Raw genomic sequence first — 26,590 nt, 5'->3', positions numbered from 1 at the left:
ACTTCAATCTAATGTATGAAATATGATATGTCAAGAGCTTTGTAATGTTGTGAACAACCAATAAAAAAAAAGAAAAAAAAAAGAAAAAAAGAAAATGTAGCAAATCAAATGCTACTTCCAACAAAGACCATGTTGCATAGGGTTCCAAGTGCAAGGCTTCTACTGGGAGTTGTGAGAATTTCATCACAGAAGCAGGTGCCAGATTAGTTAGACATTCCAGTGTACTTAAAAATTTGGGGTGGCCTGCTTTTTTGATGCACGAATTGCTGTTGGCATAGGTCACAGGATGTTCTGGGTTCTGTAAATTGAAAGAAAATTTTCTGATTAGAAAGACATATGTTCTTCTCTTTTTAGTTACTTTTTCCAGGAATAGCTCATTCTGTATTTTTAGGATACACAGTTTTATTTCCCCCACAGACCAGGTGAGATGGAAAGCATCTTTCCCCTGGAGGACACAGGGTGATAACATTCTCTGAAGAACAATTTTTAAATCCCTTAGGTGGCCTCGGTCAGAGTTGTCTTCTACTTGCAAATTTAACCTAAGACTAACAATGTGTTGCCCAACTGCCGGGTTTCTGTTCTCGAGACTAAAAGGCTCAGGGGTCACTCCAGTTAAACTGGGCTAACTGGGCTGCACGAAATAACCACACAAGAGACACAAATACCTTTTTCTTTGGGGTTGCTGTGACGGCTCCTCTGACCTTAAGGGTCCCCAGAAAGAGAGAGAGAGGGAGAGCAAGTGCTGACCCCTTTTATTGAGGAGAAGCTATTCAAATGAGGCAAGGGGTCAGGTTTCATGGGGCTGAGTCTATCTTCATGATGCCCACTGTCAGCAGGTTGACTGACACCTGGGTAGGCCACAGTAAGAGGAGGGACACACACAAGGCACTTCCATGGAAGATTCCATCCTAAACAGGGCAAGGGGCTATATTACAAAGGAACAGGTGAGCATAGCTTCACCATGGGGCTGTAGCAAGACACACCCATTTCTGTGACTAAGTGCCTCAGCACCCAGCTGGGGAGTGTAACTCAGTCACCAGTAAGGTTGGCCTCCCACACCCAACTTCGTGAATCAAAAATTAGTCATTTTTAAAGCCAATTAATATCAAGTGAAGCTAAAGGGTTTGTTTAGATTTTGCCATAGTGACAGTTTCATTTGCTCACACACATTTAGGAAAACCCCACACTGCTATCATGGCAGGGAAACCCATTCTTCACTACTTTGATGGACGGGGCAGAATGGAGTCCATCCGATGGCTCTTGGCTGCAGCTGGTGAAGAGGTAAGTTCTGGGTCAAGTCATTTTAATTTGGATCTAATATTCACTGTTATTAGATACTTTTCTCACATAAGCTAGGTAATGTTTCTTACTGGTTACCATGTCATGAGTTGTGCTTTAAACAAAACTGCCAATTTTAAGAGATTCACAGACATAACCAAATATATTGTCAATATTCTCATCAAAGAGGATAAACATGAATGTAAAAAAAAATTTCTCAATTTGTGGAAGTTATCTGGATTTGTGTTTAAACAAACTGTAGAACATAATTTAGAAAACTTATAAAAATTAGAAATATGATCATTGATTGCTAGGAGCCACAAGCAGATAAATGATGCATGGCACCTTTGCTTGTAAAGTGACGCCAGCTAGCCACTGAGATGATATGATTATGTTAAGATTTACATTCATATGCAAATTGGGCTCCTGCTGTTCACCTTGGCCTGCTACCGGACTCAAGTTACGGGACTCCTGGAGAGTTCCCATTGGTTGGGGAAGGATAGTAGGAGGAAATTCCGGGGGAGGTCCGGCCCCCCTCCCCCCCCCCCCCGGTTCCGGGGGAACGTGCGGTTCCGGCAGACGCCCGCGTGGGAGGACCGGGTTTGGCTTGTCGGTGCCTACAGAGTATTGGCGGCTTTTTCAAAATAAAGTTTTGTTCCTGCTTGAGTGGCTCGTGATTCTGTGCCCAGCCAAGACTGCGGCATTTGGTGGCCCGTACGGGGATTTGTTGCTACTCCTAGGCCTCGAAGCGTTTGAGTGGCTTGTTGTAATGGCCAATGTTTTGGCCATTCTTGACGAGAGATGACGCTAAGGTCTGCACCTGTGTCCAGCAGCCCATTAAAGTCATGTCCTTGAATATTTAATTTTAGCATTGGGTGAGAATCTAAATTCAAAGACAGCATAGCCCAATCTACACCTGTGGAGCCTAATCCCTTGGAACCTCTTTCTACATTACAACTGGAAAATTTATCATGCAGGCTGGGTATTATTAATAACTGTGCTATTCTATCTCCTGGTGAAATTACTGATATACCTCTTGGAGAACTAGCTATAATTTTTATTTCACCCTCATAATCGGGATCAATTACTCCAGGACTTATCATAAGTCCTTTTAGTGTAGAAGAACTGTGTCCCAATAATAAGCCTACTGTTCCCTGGGGAAGAGGTCCTTTTACTCCTGTGGGAATGATTTGAACTCCCATCTCTGGAGTTAGTACTGCTCTGGCAGAGGCGCAGATGTCCAGCCCTGCGCTCCCTCTAGTTTGTCTGATGAGGGATTTAATGGATAATGCGTCCTGGGCACTACCTTGATGGTGGTGCTGGGTTCCTCCATTGCCCCATATATTTGTGGTTTTGGGCCCCGGGGCATTGGGCCCTCTAGTCCGTTTTTTGGCAATGGAGCCTGATACCTTTCTCCACGATATTGTGGGTAAACACTTGGTCCTTGTCCGTTTTTTGATAATGGAATACCCTCTATGGTGGTTTGAGAACGGCATTCATTAGCCCAATGTTTCCCTCTATGGCATCGTGGGCAAATACCCGGTATTCTATTCCTTTGATACCCAGCTTTGTTAAACCCTCCTCTTATGGGGCAACTCCTTTTAAAATGTCCTGTTTGATTACAATTATAGCATGTTTTTGGCCTGGCATCTAAAGCCTGTTGTACTGCGGCTAAGACTTGCCCTTGTTCATTAATGTCTCTACATAATTTAATATATGTGTTTAAATCTTCATGTCTCCATGGTCTAATGACCTCTCTGCAGCAACGATTTGCTTGGTCATAAGCCAGTTGTTTTATAAATGGCATTACCTGTTCTGTATTTCCAAATATCCTAGAGGCTGACTGAATAAGTCTATCTACAAATTCAGCGTAAGGTTCATTAGTTCCTTGTATTACCTTAGATAATTGACCTTGTAAGTCTCCATGCCACTGTAAAGTTTTCCATGCCCTAACTGCATCTACAGCAATTTGTGCGTATACGCCAGGGTCATATTCAATTTGCTGTCTTTGACCCTCATAAGGTCCCTTTCCCAATAGCATATCTATATTTCTTTGAGGGTAACTAGCTTCTGCATTACACCTAGCTGTCTCCATGCAAAATTCCTCATTGGCAACCTTCCATAACAAATATTGTCCTCCGTTTAGCACAGATCGACACATGTTAGCCCAATCTGCTGGTGTCATGTCCAAGTTGGTAACAGATTCGACCATGCTTATTGTGAAGGGAGCTTGCGGCCCATAGGTTGTTACAGCCTCCTTTAATTGCTTTATTGTTTTGAAATCTAAAGCACGGTGAATTCGTTGCCCTCCTGCCTGCTCAAGTACAGGGCATGCTAATCTTTGGGGTTCTGCCTCAGAATTCCGTCCATCAACTACGGGAGTTGAGGGCCGCTCAGCGGTAGATGGAGCTGTTGGTTGAGTTACGCCCTCTGGTGATAGAACGGAGTTAGTAGCAACCTCCTGTTGTAATTCTCCACCTGATGGCTGTTTTTCCTCTAAGCTTGCTTTCTTTAAATTTTCCTCTGTCTGACTAGCTTGAGAGACCTTCTCTTTTGCTTGACCTAGCGTTTTTTCTACCATAGTCTGGACCTCTAACAATTTACTTAACAGTCTTTCAGTTTGTTTTTTACTAGATTCTAATCTACTATAAAGGTAACGTAACCCAATAAGATAGGATAAAACAAAGCCGAAACAGAATGAAACAAAAAGGAGCAGAGAATGGTTGTATTAATTTTCTCTTTCTCAGGGCCGAATCACTTCAAACCTTGAGCCAACCATTTTTCCCAGTTCGCCTGAGAAAATTCTAGGGCTAGGGAGCTTGAAATAAAAACAAAATAAATCAAAACAAGAACACATTGTTTTTTTAAATGGTCACCCATTCTGTCGCCTTCCCTCAGGGGCGAGCAATTTTACTCACCTCTAAGTTTCAGGCGTTCCCCGCACGGGCCGCCAAATGCCGCAGTCTTGGCTGGGCACAGAATCACGAGCCACTCAAGCAGGAACAAAACTTTATTTTGAAAAAGCCGCCAATACTCTGTAGGCGCCGGCAAGCCAAATCCGGTCCTCCCACGCGGGCGTCTGCCGGAACCGCACGTTCCCCCGGAACTGGGGGGGGGACCCGGACCTCCCCCGGAATTTCCTCCTACTATCCTTCCCCAACCAATGGGAACTCTCCAGGAGTCCCGTAATTTGAGTCCGGTAGCAGGCCAAGGTGAACAGCAGGAGCCCAATTTGCATATGAATGTAAATCTTAACATAATCATATCATCTCAGTGGCTAGCTGGCGTCACTTTACAAGCAAAGGTGCCATGCATCATTTATCTGCTTGTGGCTCCTAGCAATTGATTGAATATTGATGATAGAAAATTATTATTAATGTTTTTGGTGGGATAACATGTGATAGTTATTTTTAAACATAGTTTCTATATTTTAAAGAAACTAATTGAACTATTTAAGAATGAAACACAGTCTTGTGTCCTGAACAATGGGGACAGAGCCTGAAAAACCTGGCATTGGGCAATGTTTTTGTGCAAACATTATAGTGTGTACCAACAGAAAAACCAGAGGGTGTAGCCTACCATATTGTGGGCTATATTGTGTGGCCTGTTGTTGGTAAGTCACACACCTGTATGTCATGATACTGCACCGAATACTGTAGGCAATTGTAACACAATGATAAGCATCTGTATATCGAAATGAAAAACATGCACAGTAAAAGTATGGTATAAAATATGAAAAACGGGACACCTAATTTCAGTACTCTACCAGGCCTAGAGTTTACAAGGTCTGGCAATTCCTCCAAGTGAGTCTGTGAGTAGGTATTGAGTCAAAGTGAAGGCCCAGGTCACTACCTAATGCTGTAATTTGGACTTGAAAAGTTCATAAAGGCCCATGTTTTAAAGGTAAGGTGTGTTCCTAGCCTGAGGCACCATTGGAAGGCAGTGGAATTATTTGGAGGTGGGGCCTAGTGGGAGGAGTTATGTCTGAGGGCTTGCTTTTGAGGGGATAATGGGAATGCAGCCCCTGTGTCTCTCTTGATTTCCTGACATCCAAGAGATGAGTGGTTTGCTCCCTCATGAGTTGCCTGCCATGCTGTTCTGCCTTGTCACCAAGCAACAGGGCCAAATGACCAGGGACCAAAACCTCTGAAACAGTGATAAGCAAAATAACCTGTCCCTCTTAAAAGTCGATTATGTTAGGTATTCCTTAAAATAATGAAAAGCTGATTTAGCACAATGCACATTTTATGAATCTACACACACAGGCTGTACTCAGTTTATTAAAATGTTTTTCTTCCTCAATAATAAATGAACCTCAGTTTACTGTAAAATTTTTATTTGACAAATTTTTAAATTTTTTAACCTTTTGACTCTTTAATAATAACACTTAAAACTCAGACATATTGTGCAGGTGTATAAAGTATTTTTATTCCTTATTCTCTTAGCTTTTTCCATTTTTATTTTTTATTTAATTTTATTTTAAAAGATTCTTCTGTTACAAGTTAAGAAGCAAACACAGATTCAAAATTAACAGTATCACTGTCTTCTACCTCCCCATGGTGTTCCACTGGAAGGTTCTGGGGGCAGTAACAGGCATGGTCCTGTACCCTAGCATGATCACAGTACCTTCTTCTGGTCTAGCTACTAAGGACATTTCTGATGCTTCTCCTGTGGAGGCATCAATGTGCAGAAATATGTGCATGGTGGATTGCTTGATTTGCTTTTTTTCATTATATATATTTGCTTGGAAGCAGATAATGTACCATGAAAAGTCCTCTCTATTAAGGAAACTTAGTCATTCATTTGGAGGTTATGTTTTCAATTTTTTTTAAAAAATTGTTTTTAATATAGGTTATTCTCAGTGATCACAACTTTTTTTGTTGTTTTGTTTTCACAGTGCTGGGGATTGAACTCAGGGCAGTGTGTAAGATAGGCAAGTGCTCTACCACTGAGCGCTATGCTGCAGTCCTCATGTTTTCAATATTTTGATGGAACTTATGGAGGTCTACAAAAGCTTCTACAAAATTCTTCACTGAGTTTTCTTAGGGATTCTTCCTTTTCTTCTCCTTTAGCTTTCTATTCCCTAGCCTCTTCTTCAACTATGTATTCATTAATCAATGGGAAATTTTCAGTTCCTTTATAGTCTAATGGCACCATCTTTGTGTACCTAGTCAGTGATTGACTGAAACTTTGTTATGAGGCACATGACTGTACATGAAATCTGGGGTGAGATTTCCTTTAAATTATTACCAGAGAAGAAGAGTGGGTGGGCACCTAGATGAAAGCCTGTTGATACCAGTTGATAATTGTTGAAATTGGTGAGGGATAAAGGAGCAACAATATACTCAGTTGTTTATTTTTATGCATGTCAAGGGGGGATAGTAGGGGATAGGAAAGGTAGCAGAATACAACAGTCACTAATATGCCATTATGTAAAAATGGGAATGTGTAACCCATGTGATTCTGCAATTTGTATTTGGGGTAAAAATGGGAGTTCATAACCCATTTGAGTCAAATGTATGAAAGATGATATGTCATGAGCTTTGTAATGTTATGAACAACCAATAAAAAAATTCCCATAAAAAAGATCTAAATTCTACCATATAAGAAAATGAATGCAATTATACTGAAATACACACTACAATTGTGAGGAGAGCAGGAGGTAGGAGAAAGTAACAAGCTGCCTATTAACCATGGGACTCGTCATTCAACGTAATTGTGTGGGCACCTATAAAGAACCAAGTTTTGTAGTAGGTCCTGGGGATACACAGTGAACTAGACAGATGAGGTCCCTGCCCTGGAGCAGCCCACACATCTGTGATGGATGGGATCAAGCATTTTTCAGGTTGTGACCCATGCATTTTTCCTGATAGATGCTGTATAAATTTCCAGATAGCCTTGACTAGATTCTTCCATGTATATGTTCAGTCTCAAAAATCTTACCCCCTTCATATCACACGTAGACAGGAGTGATTCAAGCTGACAAGCATGCAAGCTAATTGAGTGAACTAATCAGGACTCAATTACCTTTTCTGCTTTTCAGTTTGAAGAGAAATTCATGAAAACTCGAGAAGACTTGGAAAAGTTAAGAAAAGGTAAGAACAAATATCTTAATGTCTCTTAAGAGGGTTCCTAGTGGAAGACTGAAAATCAGACAATACTCATGTATTCGTGAGGATGGCAGTGCTGACAGAGGAGAGGTAGAGAGTGGTTAAAATGTAAGACCTGGCAACTCTCTGGGGACTAAAAATTAGTGAGGCCTTTGTGAATCCTTGCTAAGGAATAATCTCAGGGCCGCTTGCATGCCCTCTTCTTGCCTTTTTTTATATGCTGAATGCAATTGGCTCCTGACCAGTCGCAGGCTCCCCACATTCTTCTAAAGTAGCCCTGAATGTGGACTCAATGCACAAATATTCAAGGACACACAATGTATACGGATGGATGGGAAATTAAAACAGCTGTGAGATAGGAGGCTAAAAGTAAAACAGTTGAATAAGTAAAAGAAGAAACAAAAACTAAAAATAAAGTGGTGGATTACTTGAAAATTTACCAAGTAATATTTTTTTCCCCTTTGCATCTTCAGTCATTTTCACAGATGTTCTACATTGTGAACAGGTCTGACCCACAGACATTTCATTCTGTTTGTTTTCTCCTTCCACAAGATGGGAGTTTGATGTTCCAGCAGGTGCCCATGGTGGAGATCGATGGGATGCAGCTGGTGCAGACCAGAGCCATTCTCAACTATATTGCTGCCAAACACAACCTCTATGGGAAGGACATAAAGGAGAGAGCCCTGTACAGTATATTTTTTATTTTAAATCAACAGATAACATGGGAAGGATTTAGGTCGTTCCTTAAGTGGGATAAACCATGGCTGGGGGATCATGAACAGCACCAGGCTGACTCTGGGCATATTGCATAGTTTCTTTAGTATGAATGTGTAGAACACTCATATCCACAGTGATAGAATGTAGATTAGTAGTTTCTGAGATCAGTTTGGGAGAGTGCTGTGGAGATGCAGGAAGAGTAAGCATGGAGTGGATTCAGGGCAGTGTCATGTAGAGAGGATGTGGTTCATGGAGTTTTGCAAATCCTGAGGAACTATGAATTCAGGAGGATGGTGGAATCCTGATTCCATTTGCTTAGCTTTAGAGGTTAAACTCTATGCAATAGCTTGAAACAGGGGAAGGATTGAGTGTCTAGACTTGAATACCTGGGAAGGAAATATCTAAAGCACCTGATTTTCTGTTTCCAGAAAGTACAAAACTGACAGGCAGGGACCTAAGCTACCCTCTTCTTCTATAGATGGGTCAAGTTGGGAGGGTTGGTGGAGTCTGGTGTCAAGACATGAAGGTGACACAGAGCATTTCATGTAGACTTGAAGAAGCCCACTGACTCAGCACTGGGGTTTAGGTCTCCTCCCTCCTTGGCTGGAACTGCTTTATTGAAAATAAAATCTTGTTTGGAACTGTGGAAAGTTCCTCAAAAAGTTAAAGAGTTACCAATAACCCAGCAATTTCACTACTGGGAATATACCCAAGAGGAACAAAATACATCCTGAGTGGTATTTGTACACAAATGTTCATAGCTCATTATTCAAAATCCCATGAAGTGGAAATAAACTAAACATGCAGTGGACGAATGGATGAAGGAAGGTTCTCTAGTCATACTGGAATAGTATTTGTTGTGCAAAGAGATGAAGTACTGATGCATGTGGCAACATGGATGGACCTTGACAACATTATGTCACATGGAAGAAATCAGACTTAGGAGGCCACATATTGTATGGTTTATGTAGCATGAATGTGCAGAACACTCATATGCACAGGGACGGAAAGTAGATTAATGGTTTTGGTGCTGGTAGGAGAGGTGGTATACATGTTTTTGTAATCCATCCAGCATGGTAAAAATGTTGTGGAACTGGAAAGTGTTAATATTTGCAGATTTCTGTGAGTGTACAAAAAAATTCACTCAATAGTAGACTTTAATTGAGTGACAATTATGGTGTGTATATTTGTCAATAAAACTGCTTTTTGAAAAGAATTTTGGAAACCCTGTTTGAAGCAAAAGAAATGAGGCTCTCCTATACTATACACATACTATAACTATATAAAGAATTGCACCATATCTTGGGTGGTGGCCTCAAGAAATGAAATCATGATCAGCATTGGCAACAGTACATGGAAAAGTTTAGGGAACATGATTTATGAGAAATAATTGGGAGCACGTGATTTCTAACATTGAACATGGAAATGATCCTGTGCTATATGATAGGAAGAGCGAGGGAGAGGGACTTGTCTGAGAGGCTGGGCCAGGGGCTCTGTCTTGAGTTTACCTATGCACAGAGAGCATAGCCTATATGTACTACCAGTGTTTATAGATACCAAGTTCTCTAAAGACCTTAACTTGTGATGTCCCAGTATACTCTTTGGAATCGTATGTGGTCAGGTGTATAACAAAAATTTAGACATGTCTTCCCTGTAGGTTGCTCTAAGAAATAAATGTTAATATATAAATAAAATGTCTGCTTTGATATAAAGAGAACAACTAAGAACAGAACAGGAAGGAAGAGCATGTGGAAAAGACTACAGTAAACAAAGACGAATGGGGGGAGAGAAACGGAGAGAGAAGGGAAAGCATATGGAAATGGTAGGAGACCTTCAAGGATACATAAAATTATAAGAGGCTATGAGGGGCAAGGGGGAGGGAAAAAAAAGGGAGAGAATTGAACAACAGCAGGGGAGGTAGAGAGGGAAGATGGGAGGGGAGGGGAGGGGAGGGGGGATAGTAGGGGATAGGAAAGGTAGCAGAATACAACAGACACTAATATGGCATTATGTAAAAATGTGAATATGTAACAGATGTGATTCTGCAATCTATATTTGGGGTGAAAATGGGAGTTCAAAACACAATTTGAGTCTAATGTATGAAAGATGATATATCATGAGCTATGTAATGCTTTAAATAATCAATAAAAAAATAAAAAAATAAATAAAACAAAACAAAATAAAAAAACTCTATCATAGTTTTCTTTTGCAGAATGCTTTTTAAAAAAAAATAAAACTGGAGCTTATTGTTTATACAAATATATATATATATATATATATATATATATATATATATATATATACTGGAAGTTAATTATTTTGCTATTGTGTGATGCTCTCTATTTTCTTGGATTTCTTTTTTTAAATTGATTTTTTTTTTTAAAAAAATGACGGTGGAATGCATTACAATTCTTATTTCTTATATACAGCACAATTTTTCATATCTCTGGTTGTATATAAAATATGTTGACACCAATTTGTGTCTTCATACATGTACTTTGGATAATGATGTCCATCACATTCCACCATCCTTGCTAATCCCCTGCCCCCTTCCTTTCCCTCCCTCCCCTCTTCCCTATCTAGAATTCATCTATTCCTCCCATGCTCCCCCTCCCTTCTCCACTATGAGTCAGCCTCCTTATATCAGAGAAAACATTCAACATTTGCTTTTTGGAGATTGGATAACTTCACTTAGCATTATCTTCTCCAACGCCATCCATTTACCTGCAAATGCCATGATATTAATCTCTTTTAATGCTGAATAAAATTCCATTGTGTATATATGCCACTTTTTTTAATCCATTCATCCACTGAAGGGCATCTAAGTTGGTTGCACAGTTTAGCTATTGTGAATTGTGCTGCTATAAACATACATGTGGCTGTGTCCCTGTAGTATGCTGTTTCTAAGTCTTTGGGGTATGAACCGAGGGGGGGGGGGAATAGCTGGGTCAAATGGTGGTTCCATTCCCAGTTTTCTGTTTTCTTGGATTTCAAAACTATAAAATCTGAGACAGAAGGCATCTGACAGAGTACTTTTTTTGTTTTTGCTTTCAGAATTGATATGTATTCAGAAGGTATGGCAGATTTGAATGAAATGATTATTTATTACCCATCCTTTGCACCTGGAGACAAAGATGGAAGACTTACCGAAATCAAAGAGAAAGCGAGAAACCGTTATTTTCCTGCCTTTGAGAAGGTAAGTGGAAGCTGTTTCACCTTCAGGGCACTTTCTAAACTGAAGGCTGATGGGATGAAGCTGGGGCAGCCCAGAGCCCTTCTCAACTATGCTGTCACCAAATACAACCTCTATGGGAAGGACATAAAGAAAAGAACACTGTTTCATGTATTCTTACATCAACATGGGAAAGATTTAGGCTATAGCTTGAGTGAGAAGGACCAGGGTAGGGGTCAGAATCAGGCTGGCACAAACACTAGCTTTCTCTTTATCTGAGAAAGGCTTGCCTATTGATGGGAGAATCCAGTGGAAATAAGGGAAGAGTCACATAGAACAGGATGCAGCACAGTGATAGAGTTTAGAGAGTGTCTCAGAGTCTAGACAGCATTTTAGTCCTAACAGGTTATCTTAGCACTTAGGACTGCTATGTGAACAATGCCATAGACTGGAAGGTTAAACATTATACATATATTTCTCATAGTTCTGGAGGCTCAGAAATTACAGATCAAGGACCTGATGGATTGGTGTCAAGCAAGCCTTGCTTCTTGGTCCATGAATGGCTGACTTTGTGCTATGTTCTCCTATGGCAGATGGGTCTAAGGTCTCATTATTTGTGCAGTAGTGCCATTCCTGAGAACTCTTCCCACAGGACCTAATTGTGTCCCAAAGGCCCCACCTAACAGCATTGGGATCACAACTTATGAGTTTGAGGGACTCAGATATTCTTTCCATAACAGAAGCAGGAGAAAAACAGTATCTGGGATTCCTTGAACATTGACCTTCACTTCCAGAGGGCCTTCTTGCATACCGATTTAGTACTCTGGCACTCAGGCATTCTGTGAAGATAGACTGGGAGAAAGGCTTCCACTAGTGATACCAAGTTGAAAGTTTTAATTACTGGGAATCAAACTAGAATGCTCTATGTACAGAATTCATAGTACAGAATTAGCCCTTGGGCGGTGGGGAGGTTTTAATACACTGGAGGTAAAACTAAAAGAGTGCTCTAAATTATAGCATAAATTTGATGTTCTTTTCTTGTACCAAGAAATTGTTTGTTCTTGTACCAAGCAATTGTTCACACTTCTCTATGTATACTTAATCTGATAGGGTGGTTGGCAAAATATTCTGTTTAATTAGTTGTGCCATGTGGTTTTTCTCTATGCTTTCTCATTTCAATATTGCTGAGATGTTTAAACAAATTTCACATATTACTCCAAAATTTCTTTTGTGAAAATGTTAATACATTCATAGAAATTAAAAGAAAGTTTAAAGAACCCATAAATACACACCTCTGAGATAGCAGAATTTACATCTTACGATGTCCACTTTATTATGTGCCCATCTCTCCACTCCTATCTTGCTGGCCAAACATATTGCTTTTGACATGCATTTCATACTAAGATGCAGATGTCAGTGCAGTTCACGCCTAGATAATGCAGCATGCAGATTGCAACATAGTGCTCAAAGCCAATGTCACAAAAGATATAGTGATTGAAGTTTGTTTTAGATCCTACAAACATAAGCAGCAAATTAAGAAATCAGACAAGAGGAAAAACAGAGATACTGAATTGATATACTCATAGGTGCTTATTAAAGTGGAGAGACTGGGGCTGGGGGTTGTAACTCAGTGGAAGTCCGTTTGACTAGCATGTATGAGGCACTGGGATGGATTCTCAGAACCACATATGAATATATACAAAATGAAGGTCCATCAACAACTAAAAAAATATATATTTTTTTAAAAAGTGGAGACTGGAGAGAAAAAGAGAGCAGAAGAGAAAGGAACATCCTGAAATTACCTGCTGTGCCATTTAGAGTGTGGGGCTCATGGAAAGGCAGCACAGCAGATGTCACGCCCTTGGCATGTGTGGAGGACATAGGTCATGGTAAAGCGGTTTGAACAATGCAAGAATGTAGGAAGGAGAATGAAAGGATCATGCTGGATTTCACAGAGGAGGGAGCAGAGCCCCACTTCTCACTCTCCCTTGTGAGTCAGGGGCCTGGAGAAAGATCTGCAGCTCCACATTGCCCAGGAGGCAGCAGTTGGGGAGAGTTGAGCTCAGAGGCTCTGGGACAAGCTGGGGCTCAGTCTGGCTATGTGTGTTCATGACCTGACTCCTCCCATTCTGCAGGTGTTAAAGAGCCATGGGCAAGACTACCTGGTTGGCAACAGGCTGAGCAAGGCTGACGTTCTCCTCACTGAACTTCTCTACCACACAGAAGAGCTGGACTCCACTGTTCTGGCCAACTTCCCTCTACTGAAGGTGCTCTCTCTCAATTCCTCACAGAGGCCCACACCTCCCATCATGAATCTAACATCTAAACACTGGGGCTGGTGGTGTTCTGACTTCTAGTCATCTCTAGGCTTCACCCTCCCTTCCCTGGACTCCAGAAAGGTCTTCTAGGCTCTGATTCTGTGGAATGAAAGAACCGTGCTATGCAAGGACATTTAAAGTGGATGCTACTCTAAGAAGTATATTTAGTTTGGATAATAAGTGAAACCAAGGGCCCGGCTTTCTCCTCCCAGCCCCTATTCCATTTGGGTTCTAACCATGACTTCCTTGGGAATCCCTTCATCCCATGTATGCCCTTGTCTTTCCATGTTGAGCAGGTCTCCTTCCATCTGTTTTCCTTCCTCCCCCTCAGGTTCCCAGCCTCAGACATTATATTTCACTCTGCAAACCCCCACCCCCCAACAATCCCATCTTTATCTCTCAGTGTGATAATTTGTAGTGACTGCCACCTGGATTTGCTGGTCTATATCTATTATCGTTTCTAACTCAGTTTTCCCATATCTTCTTTTCACTCTGTTTGAGTGATTCTTTTATCCACATGTGACAGGCACATGTCACATATTTTTTCTTATATCATACAGTAGCAACGAATCTACAGGATTAAAGTGTAAGGCAGATGAGAAGAATGCTGGAATGGAAAACAGTTTTAAGGAGAAGTTGGGGGAATTGTTATTGAGCTTTATTTTCTAGCTCTTATTTTATTTTATTTTTTTCTCATTCGATGTGTTTCCCAGACAGCATGCTGTGTTGGTGGAGGGATTCAGACTTCCTGGTTGTGTTAATGGGTGTTGGTTTGGGCTCCACTCTGAGGCTGTGGTCTGAGGCTTGTTCTTCTGCATTGCAGGCCCTAAGAACCAGAGTCAGCAACCTGCCCACAGTGAAGAAGTTTCTGCAGCCTGGCAGCCAGAGGAAGCCCTTTGATGATGAAAATCGTGTGGAAGCAGTAAAGAAGATTTTCATTAAATGAGGCTGACATGGAGACATAGCACATACAATAGTGGGCTTTATCCAAAAGATGATCTTGATTACTAACAGGCTAACAAAGTTTTCCAAAATTTAAGTTAGAAATAAGCTATGCAGACTTCTTTGCAATGCAGTCTGTTTGGTGTCAGTGAGGTTTATAACCATGATCACTTCCTGGATATCTCTTTAAAATTGAATAGAATGAGAAAGTTTCTTAGGCTTGATCTATTAAAAAAAATTGTCTTATATCATCTCTCATGAACTATCTCAAAGAAAATTAAGTAGAAATTTTCATCTGACACTCTGCTTAGGCAAAAATATTTTTTTTTTGTTTTGTGTTTTGCTACCTTTCTCACCAAAACACATAAAAACAAATGTATAAAGATCCATTTTCTTTCAACTTTTTTCCTGTTATTTGTTCAACCTATCTTTATGTCTAGCAGGAAATATTCTGTGTTCTTGGAGCCAGATAATCAATGATGAAAAAAAAACCTGATACATTCTCAACACTCATGGCAATGGATCTAGTGAGAGAAAAAGCAAAAAACAGATAAACTAAACTAAAATCATACACAGCATGTGTATCACCTTCCTAAGGCTGCCACAAGAAATTCCTACAAACCTGCTATGGTTTAAAATAATGGAAATTCATTCCCCTACAGTTCTAGAGCTAAGTGGGAAGTCCAGGTATGAGCCATGCCGTGGTCTCTCTGAAGGCTTTATGGAAGGCTCCTTCTTAGCCTCTCCCTAGTGTCTGACAGGTGCTGGCCATTCTGGGAGTTTTTCAGTTTTTTGTCACAACACTCTAATCTCCTCTTTCATGGTCACAGGACAATCTCCCTGTATGTGTTGTCTGTCCAAACTGCCCTCTTCTTATGAGGATACCACCAGCTGGATGAAGAGCCACCCTATTCCAGGGTGACCTCACCTGTATTATTCCTGCAGAAGTCTTTTTTCAGATGAGGTCACACTGACAAGTAGTCAAGGGTAGGACTTAAACATAGCCCTCTCAGAGGACAGATTTTCTCCTACAGCACCATGCTCAGAGGAGTTAATGTTGGGAGGGCACCATCAGTACACATCTGCTGGGATCTGTGGGTGAGACAGGTTTCTCAAGGAGGGGACTCATATCTGAGGTGAGATGAGCAGGAGGGACAATCAGTGAGGGGGGTGGCACCAGCACTGGGCAGCAGGAGTAGAATCCAGGCAGACGTCAGCACAATCAGTGGCCAAGAAGAGGCCAAGCACCAAGTATCTGAGGAAAGAGAACACAGCTGCTCTCAGAGGAGCATTAAATAATAAGACAGGAACGAGTGACCCTGAGGGGACATCAGGGAACAGGGCTCAGAGTTTGGAGTAAAGACTTTGAAGACCTTAGAAACAAGTTAGATTTTGTGGTGAGGAAAATAAAAAGTCATAAAGTAAACCCACACACCTTATCTTGCCCAAATGACATAAAATCACATTTAAAAACTGTTCTTTAAAGTAACTCAGAAAAAATGACATTTTCCCCCACTGAGAGTCTCTTATTCATGTTGAAAGATAAGTTTAGGCACATTAAATTTTTCACAGATTTATTTCAGGAGACAGAATTTCATGTATCTGGCATTAACAAACCAGAAGGATTAGGCCACCACCCAGATGGATGTGAGAAGAAAATTATAAGGTAAACAAATGAGGAAAATATTTGTTTGGTTAAAATGGAAAGTCACTGGTTAGATGTCAGCCAGCAGTTTCTGATGAGATGAGCTTTAGTTAATATTTCCTGAGCACATGACCTTCCTGAAGAGTCAGGTTTCAGTTTATATATATATAAGACTTAGGGACCTGAGATCTCTCATCCTAGTGACCTCCAATTAAGTATTCTAAACACCACATTATATTGGGTAGCCTGGGGGCTTACTCCATTCAAGGAATCCAGTAGCTCAGAAACAATATCTGAAAATCTGAATGGTCCTCTGCTGCCATCTGCACACACTGCCCCTGCTGTCCCCACCATTTTTCTACCCAAGCAGCAGCATTCACATGCCCTACAGGAAGGGAAGGAAGAGGAGGTCTCCTTTAAATCTGGGATCTCAAAATACAGATTGAGATAATTAGTCATTTGTCCTCTGTCAAGCCTATGGGATCTAGGGAGTTGAATTTTCTGGCCTAGTTCCAGCTAGTCATTTTCATAGTGTTAGCTTCCCCACAGATGGTTCTGGTAGGGCAGTGGGTGACCTGGGACTCATTTTTTTTTTAATATCTATTCAATGTTAGGTAAACTGAGCCCAACCAAGATGTTCCCTCCTAGACAGCTTCCTAAAGGGTTTCCAGTTCCCTTTGCACATTTACCTGCTTCCTATCACCTGGAGACTCCTTAGAAAATTAAGCAGGGGTGGGGGTGGGGAGGTTCTGTTAAAAGCCCTTTCAATACTATACCCTCAATCTGCCTTGAGAACAGAAAAACGTATTTTGCATTGTGATATACATGAGACTTTGGGGATCTGAGGCAATTTTTTTTCACCTTAAATCTGGAATGTCCATCAAAAGACTACATTTGAAGGACTGTTCTTCAGTTTGGCACTATTAAAAGGTATTGAAAGTCTTTAAGAGGGGCATTTTTACCTGCCTGAATGTGTGACTCTGAAGAGGATTGTGGGAAGCTGGTCTCTTCCTCTCCCTCCACCCTGCCTTAGCTCTTTTTTTATTCCTGGCCAACATGATTTGAGCAGTTTTCCTCTGAAACATGTTCTTGCCATCCATGATATACTGGCCCACCACAGGAACAAAAATAATAATAATAATAATAATAAGGCCAAATGAACCCTGAGTGAAACGCCTGAACTATGAGCCAAAATAAAACTTTCCTCTTTAAAGATGATTATCTGGGGTCCTTTGTTATGGAAAGGGAAGCTGACTAACATGCTCTAGAACAAAGAATTTTTTAACTCATCAGATTCAGCACTCCTTAGCTTATGACATATATTTAGAATTTCTTTTTATCCTGGAGTGAATTTCCTAAGATTTACCTCATTGCTCTTGGTGCTAGGAATGCAAGATTGAGGAATGCATAATAAACAATGTTGAAAAAACTTTGCATAAAAGGAATTACAAATCAATATGTCACACTGGGCCAAGGAGGGTCCCTCCAAGAAGCCAAAGAACCAGTCCAAAAGAGTGGCTGAAGCCAGACATGGTGGTACACACCAGTAATCCCAGCACTTAGGAGGCTAAAGCAGGAGGGTCACAAGTTCGAGTTCACAATGAGCAACTTCATGAGACCATGTCTCAAAATAAAAAGTTAAAAATTAGTTGGGGTATAGCTTTGTGATAGAGCAACCCTGGGTTCAGTTCTCAGTAAAAAAAGAAAAATAGAAGAGCAGAGAGGCAGGCACTGAAGAAAGTTGAATGAAATACCTATTTATAAATATAAGTATAGGATTAAGATCCCTCAAGTGGGGATTGGAGAACTCTGAAGCTGGCATCAGTAAGAAGACTCTACCACCACATCCCTCAATGAGAAGTGCAGAAATGACAAGGTCCTAGTATAAGGACCTTAGGAACTCACTGAGAATCATACCTCCAAGATGGGCCACCTCCCACAGCCTGATGGCCTTCGGAGAGGAAGGTACCACTGTCAAACTAAACAGCCCAGGATGCAGGGACAGTTTATGAAATCGCAATATGACTCAAAATTGGACAATGACTAATAACTGATTTGTTCTTTGTAAAGAAATCAACATTTGTTTTTTTTTTAATATTTACTTTTTAGTTGGACACAATATCATCTTTATTTTATTTATTTATTTTTATGTGGTACTAAGTTTTGAACACAGTGCTTCACACATGCTAGGTGAGCGCTCTACCGCTGAGCCACAACCCCAGCCCAACATTTGGTTTTTAATCCACCATTTTCAAAGAGAGGCTGCATGTGTGCATATTTGAGGTAAAGGTGGATGTCAACTTATCTGACTGAACTAGGGGGATTAGTTCAAGATGGGAGGAATTGTGTATATTCAGTTTTCCAAAATATTCTTGAAGAACACATGTGTATTAGAGCTACTTAGATGGGGCAGGATGAATCAGCACAATTTTAATCTTTGTAGACTTTGATACATAGGCCTTTAAAGTATCTCACACAATCTTTTTTCACCTTCCCTCTAAACTCCATAGTTGTTTGACTTTATCTGTCCTTGGGAACCTTCAGTACAGTTGCAATGGTCTAAGTCAACAAGCCTACAAAGGAGAACTAATAGAAAAATGTTCAGACTTTAATCACAGAAATTGGTAGACTCTTCTCAAGGATTATGTTTCTTCTAAATGATATCTACCTGATTTCATTCCTTATTTTACCTAATATTTACTGATCACCCATTGTGTTCCCCAAGTTGCTTTAGGCATGAGGGCTATCATAAAGCAAATCCTGAATGAGAGAAAGAAGCTAACATGTGATGATCCAGGCCAAGACAACCCCAGCCAGAAGGAAGATGAAGGCAGGGAACTTGGTCAGGAACAAGTTTGGTGTGTTTCAGGTCTGAAGGAAGGAAAGACAGTGTTATAGGGTCCTGGGGAGGAAGCACTGAAGGATGAGGTCAGAGAGGTTCTATGAGTGTGCTAGCCATGTATTGCTGCAGAGATTGCCACCAATATTAGTGGATTAATACAACAAGCATTTATTATGCTCACAATTTTTAAAATATTTTTTCAAAATTGTAGATGGACAGAACACCTTTATTGTTTATTTATTTATTTTTATGTGGTGCTAAGGATCGAACCCAGATCCTCACACATGCTAGGCGAACGCTCTGCTGCTGAGCCACAACCTCAGCCCTATGCTCACAATTTGTGAATGGAAGTCAGGAATCTGGGAGCAACTTAGTGGGGGAATTCAGCATCAGGATGTCTCAGGAGGTTGCAGTCACTTAACCTTCAGGCACTGTCATCACCTGAAGGATTAATTGTTGGTGGTCCACTTCAGACATGGCTCCCTCACTCAGGTGTTGGCTGAGTCCTCAGTTCCTCCCTGGAAGGTGGCACCAGATCTCAGTTCCTTGATATGTCTGCTCTTCTTTAGGGCTCTTGACTGTCCTTGTGACACTCATGTCCCAAGAGAGAGCAAGACAGAAACTAAAAGGTCTCTGGAACCTAACATTGGAGGCCAAACTCCGGGAGATGGCGGCAGACTGAGGAGATGGCCTGTGGGGAGGGCAGTAGGGGAGGAGAAAGGAAGCTGAGTGGGGCCAGCCAAGGAGGCTGAGGAGGCTGCGACAGTGGAGTCCGGGGTACTCAGGACAGACAGCATGGCCTCAAGAATCCAAGAGATGAGTTGAGCACTGAAGAGGGAAGACTGAGTTGGGAACTTGGAGGCCACTGATGACCTAGACAGGTCAGCTGCAGGGGAGTCGCAGGGACAGAGGTGGCCTGACTACAGTGGGTGGAGGAGAAGTGAGAAGTGAGGAAATGGAGACAGTGGCTACAGAAAACCTTTCCCAGAAGCTCTGCTCCCAAAGAGGGCAGAGGTACGGGACAGTGGGCTCTGTCTGTGATGTGGACAGGGGGAGGTTAAAAGGCTGGGCTCAGTTTCTTCTGTGGAAAGTCTCCTGAGAACTGTGGAGGCTGTGTACCTAGACTGCAGTCCTTCCAGCCCCAGGGAGGTCACTCTGTGCTGGACAGTGTGCTCTCTGCTGCTCAGTCATGGAGTGACAGTTACAAGGCTTTGCAGTGGCCTGGGCAATGAGTTTTCTGCAAGACAGAGATCACTTTCTGACCAAATTTAAATTTGTGTTGGAATAAACTGCCAAAAAGCAACTAAAAATTGCAATTTTTAAAGGCTGAGGTGGAAAGTCCTCCTCACCTGCCCTTAACACTTTCTGGTGTCTTCCACCTCCTCTTCTCATTCCTCCTTCTCTTCCCCTTTCTCCCTTGGCTCCTCTTTGCTTCCTTTTCCACTGTCCATTTCCTTCAGTCTGTACTGATGATGCTCCAAGCCCAGGAACTCCGAGGACTGCTGTGAGAACCTGGGAGAGGGGCGTGGAGCGGCTTCTCCCTCAGAGTCTGCAGATGGGCACAAAATTGCTGTCACCTTTATTTCAGACATCTGACCTCTAGAATATGTGTGAAAATTTTTTGTACAATTTAGGCCATGCAGCTTGTGAGAGTTTGTTACAATGTCCACAGGAAACTGTTAAAAGAAAACCTGAGACCATTTACATTGAACAGTTATTTCCAGAAACAGAAGGGATCCAGACCCTGGCAGCAGCCCATAACAAGATGAGCAGAATGCCCTCCCCCATGTACAGGTTTTATTTATAAACAGAGAAAATGAAGTGACCTACAGAAACAACCCGATTGGCTGCAGTTGGCCTTTGCCTTATGAGGTACCATGCAATGGTGAATTTGCCTCATAGGGACATGATCTGATTGGTTGGAAGCCTGTGATTGTCTGAAGCCTAACTGCTGTGATTGACTGAGACTCAGATCCTTGGTTGAATCTGACAAAAATTAGAGGACTTGCTAGCAATACTTAATTATTTAAAATTCTAGAAAATTGAAACTAATGTATTGTGACAAAAAATATATCAGTAGTATAGCACAGTGGAGGATGAATTGATTTCAAAATGGCATGAGGAGGGCTGGGGATTTGGCTCAGTGGTAAAGCAATTGCCTAGCATGTGTGGGACACTGGGTTCTATTCTCAGCACCACATATAAAAACAAATAAATGAGTCAAGGTCCATTAACAACTACAAAAAATATTTTTTAAAAGGCATGTGGACTTGAATATGTTCACGTCTTGATTGTAGTAATGAGTTCATGGGTGTAATTCAATTGTACTCTTAAATTATGTGCACTTTAATGTAAGCCAATTATATCCCCAAATCTGACAATAAAACTAACAATGGCAAATGGAAAACTGCAGATTTAAAGTGTATACAGTTATTCTACAGTGCATTCCTCTGCTCTCTATCCTTCTTGGCTACCTCTGTCTTCTCTGACATGTTTCCTCTTACTTACAGACAGGGTTATCTCTGTACTGTCCTAACCCTCTTGGCCACATTCATCCCCACTCCTCAGAATAAACTCACAAACACTGCAAAACAAATCAGAAAAAAATAATATCCATCTCTGGTCGGGTTTTTCCTTTGGCTATTTTCTTCTCTAATTTTAGTTCCAAAATTCAATTAGTCTATACTCCTTTCCCTGTCTGAATATTGAGCTTTTATTTTTTAACCACTGAACTATGGGTTAGTCAGCTCTTCCTTGCTATGACCAAGGTACCTAACAAAACAACTTAGAGAAGAAAGGATTTATTTTGGCTCATGGTGTCAGAGGATTCAGTCCATGTCCAGCAGCTTTGTTGCTCTGGGCCTGAGGTGAGGCAGAACATCACAGTGGAAGGGGTCGGTGGAGGAGAGCTTCTCATCCCACAGCAGCTGAGAGCAGAGAGAGTGAAAGGAACTGAGAGAAGATGAACCCTTCCAGGCACACCACTGGTGACCTGCTTCCTCTGCCTGGGTCCCATTTCCCAGTCAGTAGTCCATGCAGCCATGGATGGAATAATCCCCAGAGCTTTCATGGTTCAATGATTTCCCCAACGTCCACCTCCTAACACAGGAGACTTTGGGGATATTCCAGGTCCAGTACACAAGAAAATCATTGCCAGGCTAGTTCTGTTAGTTCAAAGTGACCTCTTCACTGTAAACCCAAGCCCGTCTCCCTTCCCATTAGCAACTATCTTCCAGAGCCTGCCATCCTCTGTCATTTCAGGGCTCATGTCTCCCTGTGGCCATCTTCTTAGTTAGTTATTCATCTACCTTCTTTGTCAACATGATGGCACACTAATCCACCTAATCCTGCCTCATTTCACAAGGTCAGAACTTTCACAAAATAAATAACAAGTTCCCAACCACAGCCCTCCCTCCCCAGAGCACAGCCTTGTGATGAAAGCTGTGAGGAGTTTCCTGAGTCTGACACCAGGCAGCACAGGCACCACTGGGCAGGGCAGCTTGGGTCACCCTCCAGGATGGCACCCCCAGTGTTCCCCTCTCGTGATGCTCCTTTCCTTCTTAGATTCTCTCCCAGCACATCTCTGCCAGTCTGTGTCAGTGTCTCTTCCCTCCTGACACCTTCACTGGTCAACTCTACCCACCCTGGACCTCCCAGCAAGGGGCCCTTCCAGACATGGTGCTCCTCCCCATTCTGTTTTCCTGTCTTCCAGAGATCCTTTTGTCAGGTTACCACTGGGAAGCTGTTGTGCAGGGAGGGGAATTTCATGGAGAAACATCCCCCACACTGCAGGAGGGAGGCTATTGTGCACCTTAGGGGCAGCCTGGCCCCAGGCTCCTGGGATGTGCATGCACTGTTCTCTGCTATTCTGCTGCTCTTCCTCAAGTCCCATCCAGACTTCCTTCTGAGGATCCCCTTGTGTTGGTTGTTCCAGTGTTATTGTAAGGAAACCAAAATTGAAGAAGACAGCATCAAAATTTGGGGGCCATCTTCACCTCAATATGTCCAGTGACCTTACTTCACAGATGAATGCAGTGGGGTCCAGAGAGGCTAAGATTTATCCTTGGGTCCCCTATGTGATCAAGAGTGGAGTCAGCCTAGAGCCAATTCCTCTGAATTGGAGGAATTTATTCATGATGCAGGAAATTGTTTTTGAGTCTTAATCTATGTGTCGTTGCATTGATGCAGGGTACAATGGTCAAAGAGACAGACAATGTGTATTCCTTTTAACCTCATGGAATACACATTTCAGTGAGAAGAGACAGAAAAGGAAGGAAGGAAGGAAGGAAAGAAGAAGGAAGGAAGGAAGGAAGGTGGGTAGCAAGGAAGGAAGGAGGAAAGGAAGGTGATTAAATATCACAATAATTAGAGCCTTTGATCAGAATGTGAAGAATTTTAAATAGGGACAATGATAAAGTACTTGAGGATCAAGGGCAAGTGAGAGCTCTACATAGATAGTGAGGCAACCCCTCTGAGGAAGCAAACTTGAGACATAAAAAAGGAGAAGAAAACTAAGTGATTCAAATGCCTTCATCTTCTTTAATCCTCACCACAACCCTTTATCATAGATAATACAACCATAAACATACAAAGAAGTGAAACCAGAATTTTGGATAAAAATGGGTATAGACTAATTCCTCCCCATTATATCAGAATTCTACTATTTATGCACTTTTTTTTTTTTGAGGGGAAGGAATTCTCAGTTACAAGACAAGGGCAGTGGAGACAGTAGAATTTATGTCCATCTTCACGGATCCTAGGCAATAGGGTGATGTCAATTATAGCAGAAGCATCTTTCTAGTGGATGCTTCTGATGGTAAATGGCCCTAGTGTCCCCCAGGTAATAAGACACACAAGATTATACTCTGATGACAAAAGGAGAAAGTGAAGAATTAGACATCTTTTCAGACTGAAGCATCATAACTAAAACTTTTATCTCCTCATCTCCAGTGACATCCACTCCTGAATCATGACCAGGCCATGGACATAGATGGGCACACAAATGTCTCAGTTGGTTTCTGAAGGTGAAGAAAACTACAAAATGAGCAGATTATTCTGGATTTAATGTACATTTACAGATGGCTATAATCAAACTCCTGTATGGGACAAACTCAGAAATCTTACCTTATCTATACCAGGTAGCGAGTTGCTCAAGTTTAAAAGCCTGTAATGCTCTGGAATGAACAAGAAATAATTTTCTGTTCCTACTCCCAGTTGTAAGACAAATTTATAGAAACTCCAGAAAAAAAATGAGAAAGTTAAAAGATGGAGAGAGCTAAATGCCTCTGAGGAGGGTATCTTGTAGACGGCATAAGTGGATATTTGAATACCAGGTAATGCCAATGTGTTGATAGGGTGGTAGACGGGGACTGTGGAGAGACAGAAAGTGTACCGAGGAAGGGCTGGGAGTCCTTCAGCAGATCTGGCAACACTTTCAATGATGAAAGGGCTAGACTTCTCTGAGTATTCACTAAGAAACCATCCCCAGGGCCCAGAGAATGTCCTCTCCTTGCTTTCTCACACTGGCTGCACCAGAATGAGCTGCCATCAACTCAGGATCCCGCACTGTCCTCCCTTCCAGGTGCACATAGGGACATGCATCACAGAAAGAGCCATGGAATTACCTTCAGATGTTTCTTTTATGGCTTAGGACAAGGTGAGGTCCTCACAATACTGCAAGCTTGAGAGAGCACAGAAAGAAACCACTAGATAGAACCTACCTTCAGAGTCCTAAACATCTTGAGATTTACTTTGGGAACTTCCTACCTGAAATGGCCTTTGGTTGGTGGCCATATTGCAGTTACTACCTACTTTGTCCCAAAACATTCATGAAAATTATCAACACAGGAATTAGACCTGGAGGGAGAATAAATATATTGATGAAATAACACCAACAAAAATAAATAAAAGGAAGATTAATAAGAAAAAGAAGGAGTACTGGAAAGTGAAAACAAAGTGTGATTGGACTTGAAAGGTTACAAAGCTCACAGTTCTTTCTCCTTTTACCTCTTCGGTCCTTTGACCAAATGTCATTTCAACCTTAAGGAGTAAGACCCATAGACAGTTCACTCTCCTTTTTCTTCTTCCAAAGGTTGGGAGTTTCAAGTCCCAGCAGGAGCCCTCAGGAGAGACTGAGGGGATGGAGCTGGTACAGCAGAGCCACTCTGGACTACACTGTCACCAGATCCAACCTCTGAGGAAAAGACATGAGGGAAAGCGCCCTGCATGGTACATTTTCTGGTTCTACATTAACAGATAACACAGGAAGATTTAGGTCATTCCTAAGGCCCACGGCTGGGGGATCATGGCCAGCAGCAGACTTGGGCATATACACTGAACTAAAGTACATTAGAGCCCCCTGAGAATGAGAACAGAGATTTGGAGTGACATTAGAAAACAACTGTGGATATAAAGAAAATGTGTGTGTGTGTGTGTGTCTAAACAAGAAGGCCTGGGAAACAAAAGATCTAAAGGAATTGATTCTCAAGTTCTAAAAATTTTTTAAATGCTGCAAAGAAACAGAAGTTACCAGGTCATTATAAGGACTGACCCATTTAACAAGGATGAGCAAATATCCATGATATAGGGGTTACCTGAAGTATTTGACAAGGACTATAACACCCAGACTGAGAGAGAGAGAGAGAGAGAGAGAGAGAGAGAGAGAGAGAGAGAGAAGAGGGAGGGAGAGAAGAGGGAGGGAGAGAGGGGGAGAGGGAAAAACACAACAAGCAATGGAGCGCCCCAGTGTGGCAAGAGAGGTGTCACAGCATTTTTTTTTTTATTGAGATGGTTGCTAGGTAATCTGAGAATCACTTTCCCTGAAGGAAGCCATAGTTGATTTTCTATTTAATTTATTTTTCTTTTTTTAAACTACCAGTTTACTTTATTTGGCTTTACTTTGCTTTTCCAATTGAAAGCACGCATAGATCAATTTGGAGGTGTTAAAAGATCCCCAAATTGTTTCAAATCATGCAGTTTATAGTAATCTGTGATGGAAGCCACAAGAAACTGATACAATCTTTCCCACATTCTGCCCTACTAGCCTGGGATTATTTTGAAACAAATGACAGATACTATATCACTTTGCATATGCTGGCATTTATGTCTAATACTTCAAGACTGTTTACTAAACATAATCACATTTTTTTAACTATGCCAAAAATTTATAATTCCTTAAATTCAGCAACTATTTAGCATTCAGATTTCTCCAGTTGTTCCGTAGAATTTCTTTAAAGTTGGATTATTCGCATTAAGACCCAAGCAAGGTCCACATAAGGCAGTTGAGTGACAAGAATAAATGTATCTGCAGATGTGACTAAATGAACACAGAGAGTCAGGCAGAAGGTGTGGGGATGTGTGAGGAGTTCTCAAAGTCCAGAGTGAGGAGGTGCCAGGTATAGAGGCACTGGAAGGGACAAAAGGTGACCTGGAACAGAGAATGGCTCTGTTCTGTTCTTTGTTATTTCCCCATCTCTTAAAAACAACACTAAAGAATCTATAGTAGACCTAGAACTCTTCAGATGCATGTAAGGAAAAAAAAAAGCATGTTTATTATCATGAATAAAA

The 26,590-nt window shown here is 41.5% G+C and overlaps 2 protein-coding genes across 3 annotated transcripts in view; both read left to right on the top strand.

The window, feature by feature from the left end:
* Positions 1-14,675, top strand: part of LOC308648861 (glutathione S-transferase alpha-3-like) — a 53,667-nt gene extending 38,992 nt beyond the window's left edge. The window contains exons 2-7 of the mRNA XM_081293940.1: positions 1,175-1,281; positions 7,322-7,373; positions 7,941-8,073; positions 11,160-11,301; positions 13,413-13,544; positions 14,419-14,675. Of these exons, the coding sequence (XP_081150066.1) occupies positions 1,195-1,281; positions 7,322-7,373; positions 7,941-8,073; positions 11,160-11,301; positions 13,413-13,544; positions 14,419-14,541 (669 nt within the window). The 5' untranslated portion in view covers positions 1,175-1,194 and the 3' untranslated portion in view covers positions 14,542-14,675. The remainder of the gene's footprint in view (positions 1-1,174; positions 1,282-7,321; positions 7,374-7,940; positions 8,074-11,159; positions 11,302-13,412; positions 13,545-14,418) is intronic.
* LOC308648865 (glutathione S-transferase alpha-3-like) overlaps positions 1-26,590 on the top strand; it is an 89,301-nt gene that overhangs the window by 38,972 nt on the left and 23,739 nt on the right. The gene's annotated exons all lie outside the window — the stretch shown is intronic.

The sequence above is a fragment of the Spermophilus citellus genome (assembly GCF_964194105.1).
Source record: "Spermophilus citellus genome assembly, chromosome: 5".
Lineage (NCBI taxonomy): Eukaryota > Metazoa > Chordata > Mammalia > Rodentia > Sciuridae > Spermophilus > Spermophilus citellus.
Note: the sequence above shows the minus strand (reverse complement) of the source record. Positions and strands in the feature narration are given on the sequence as shown.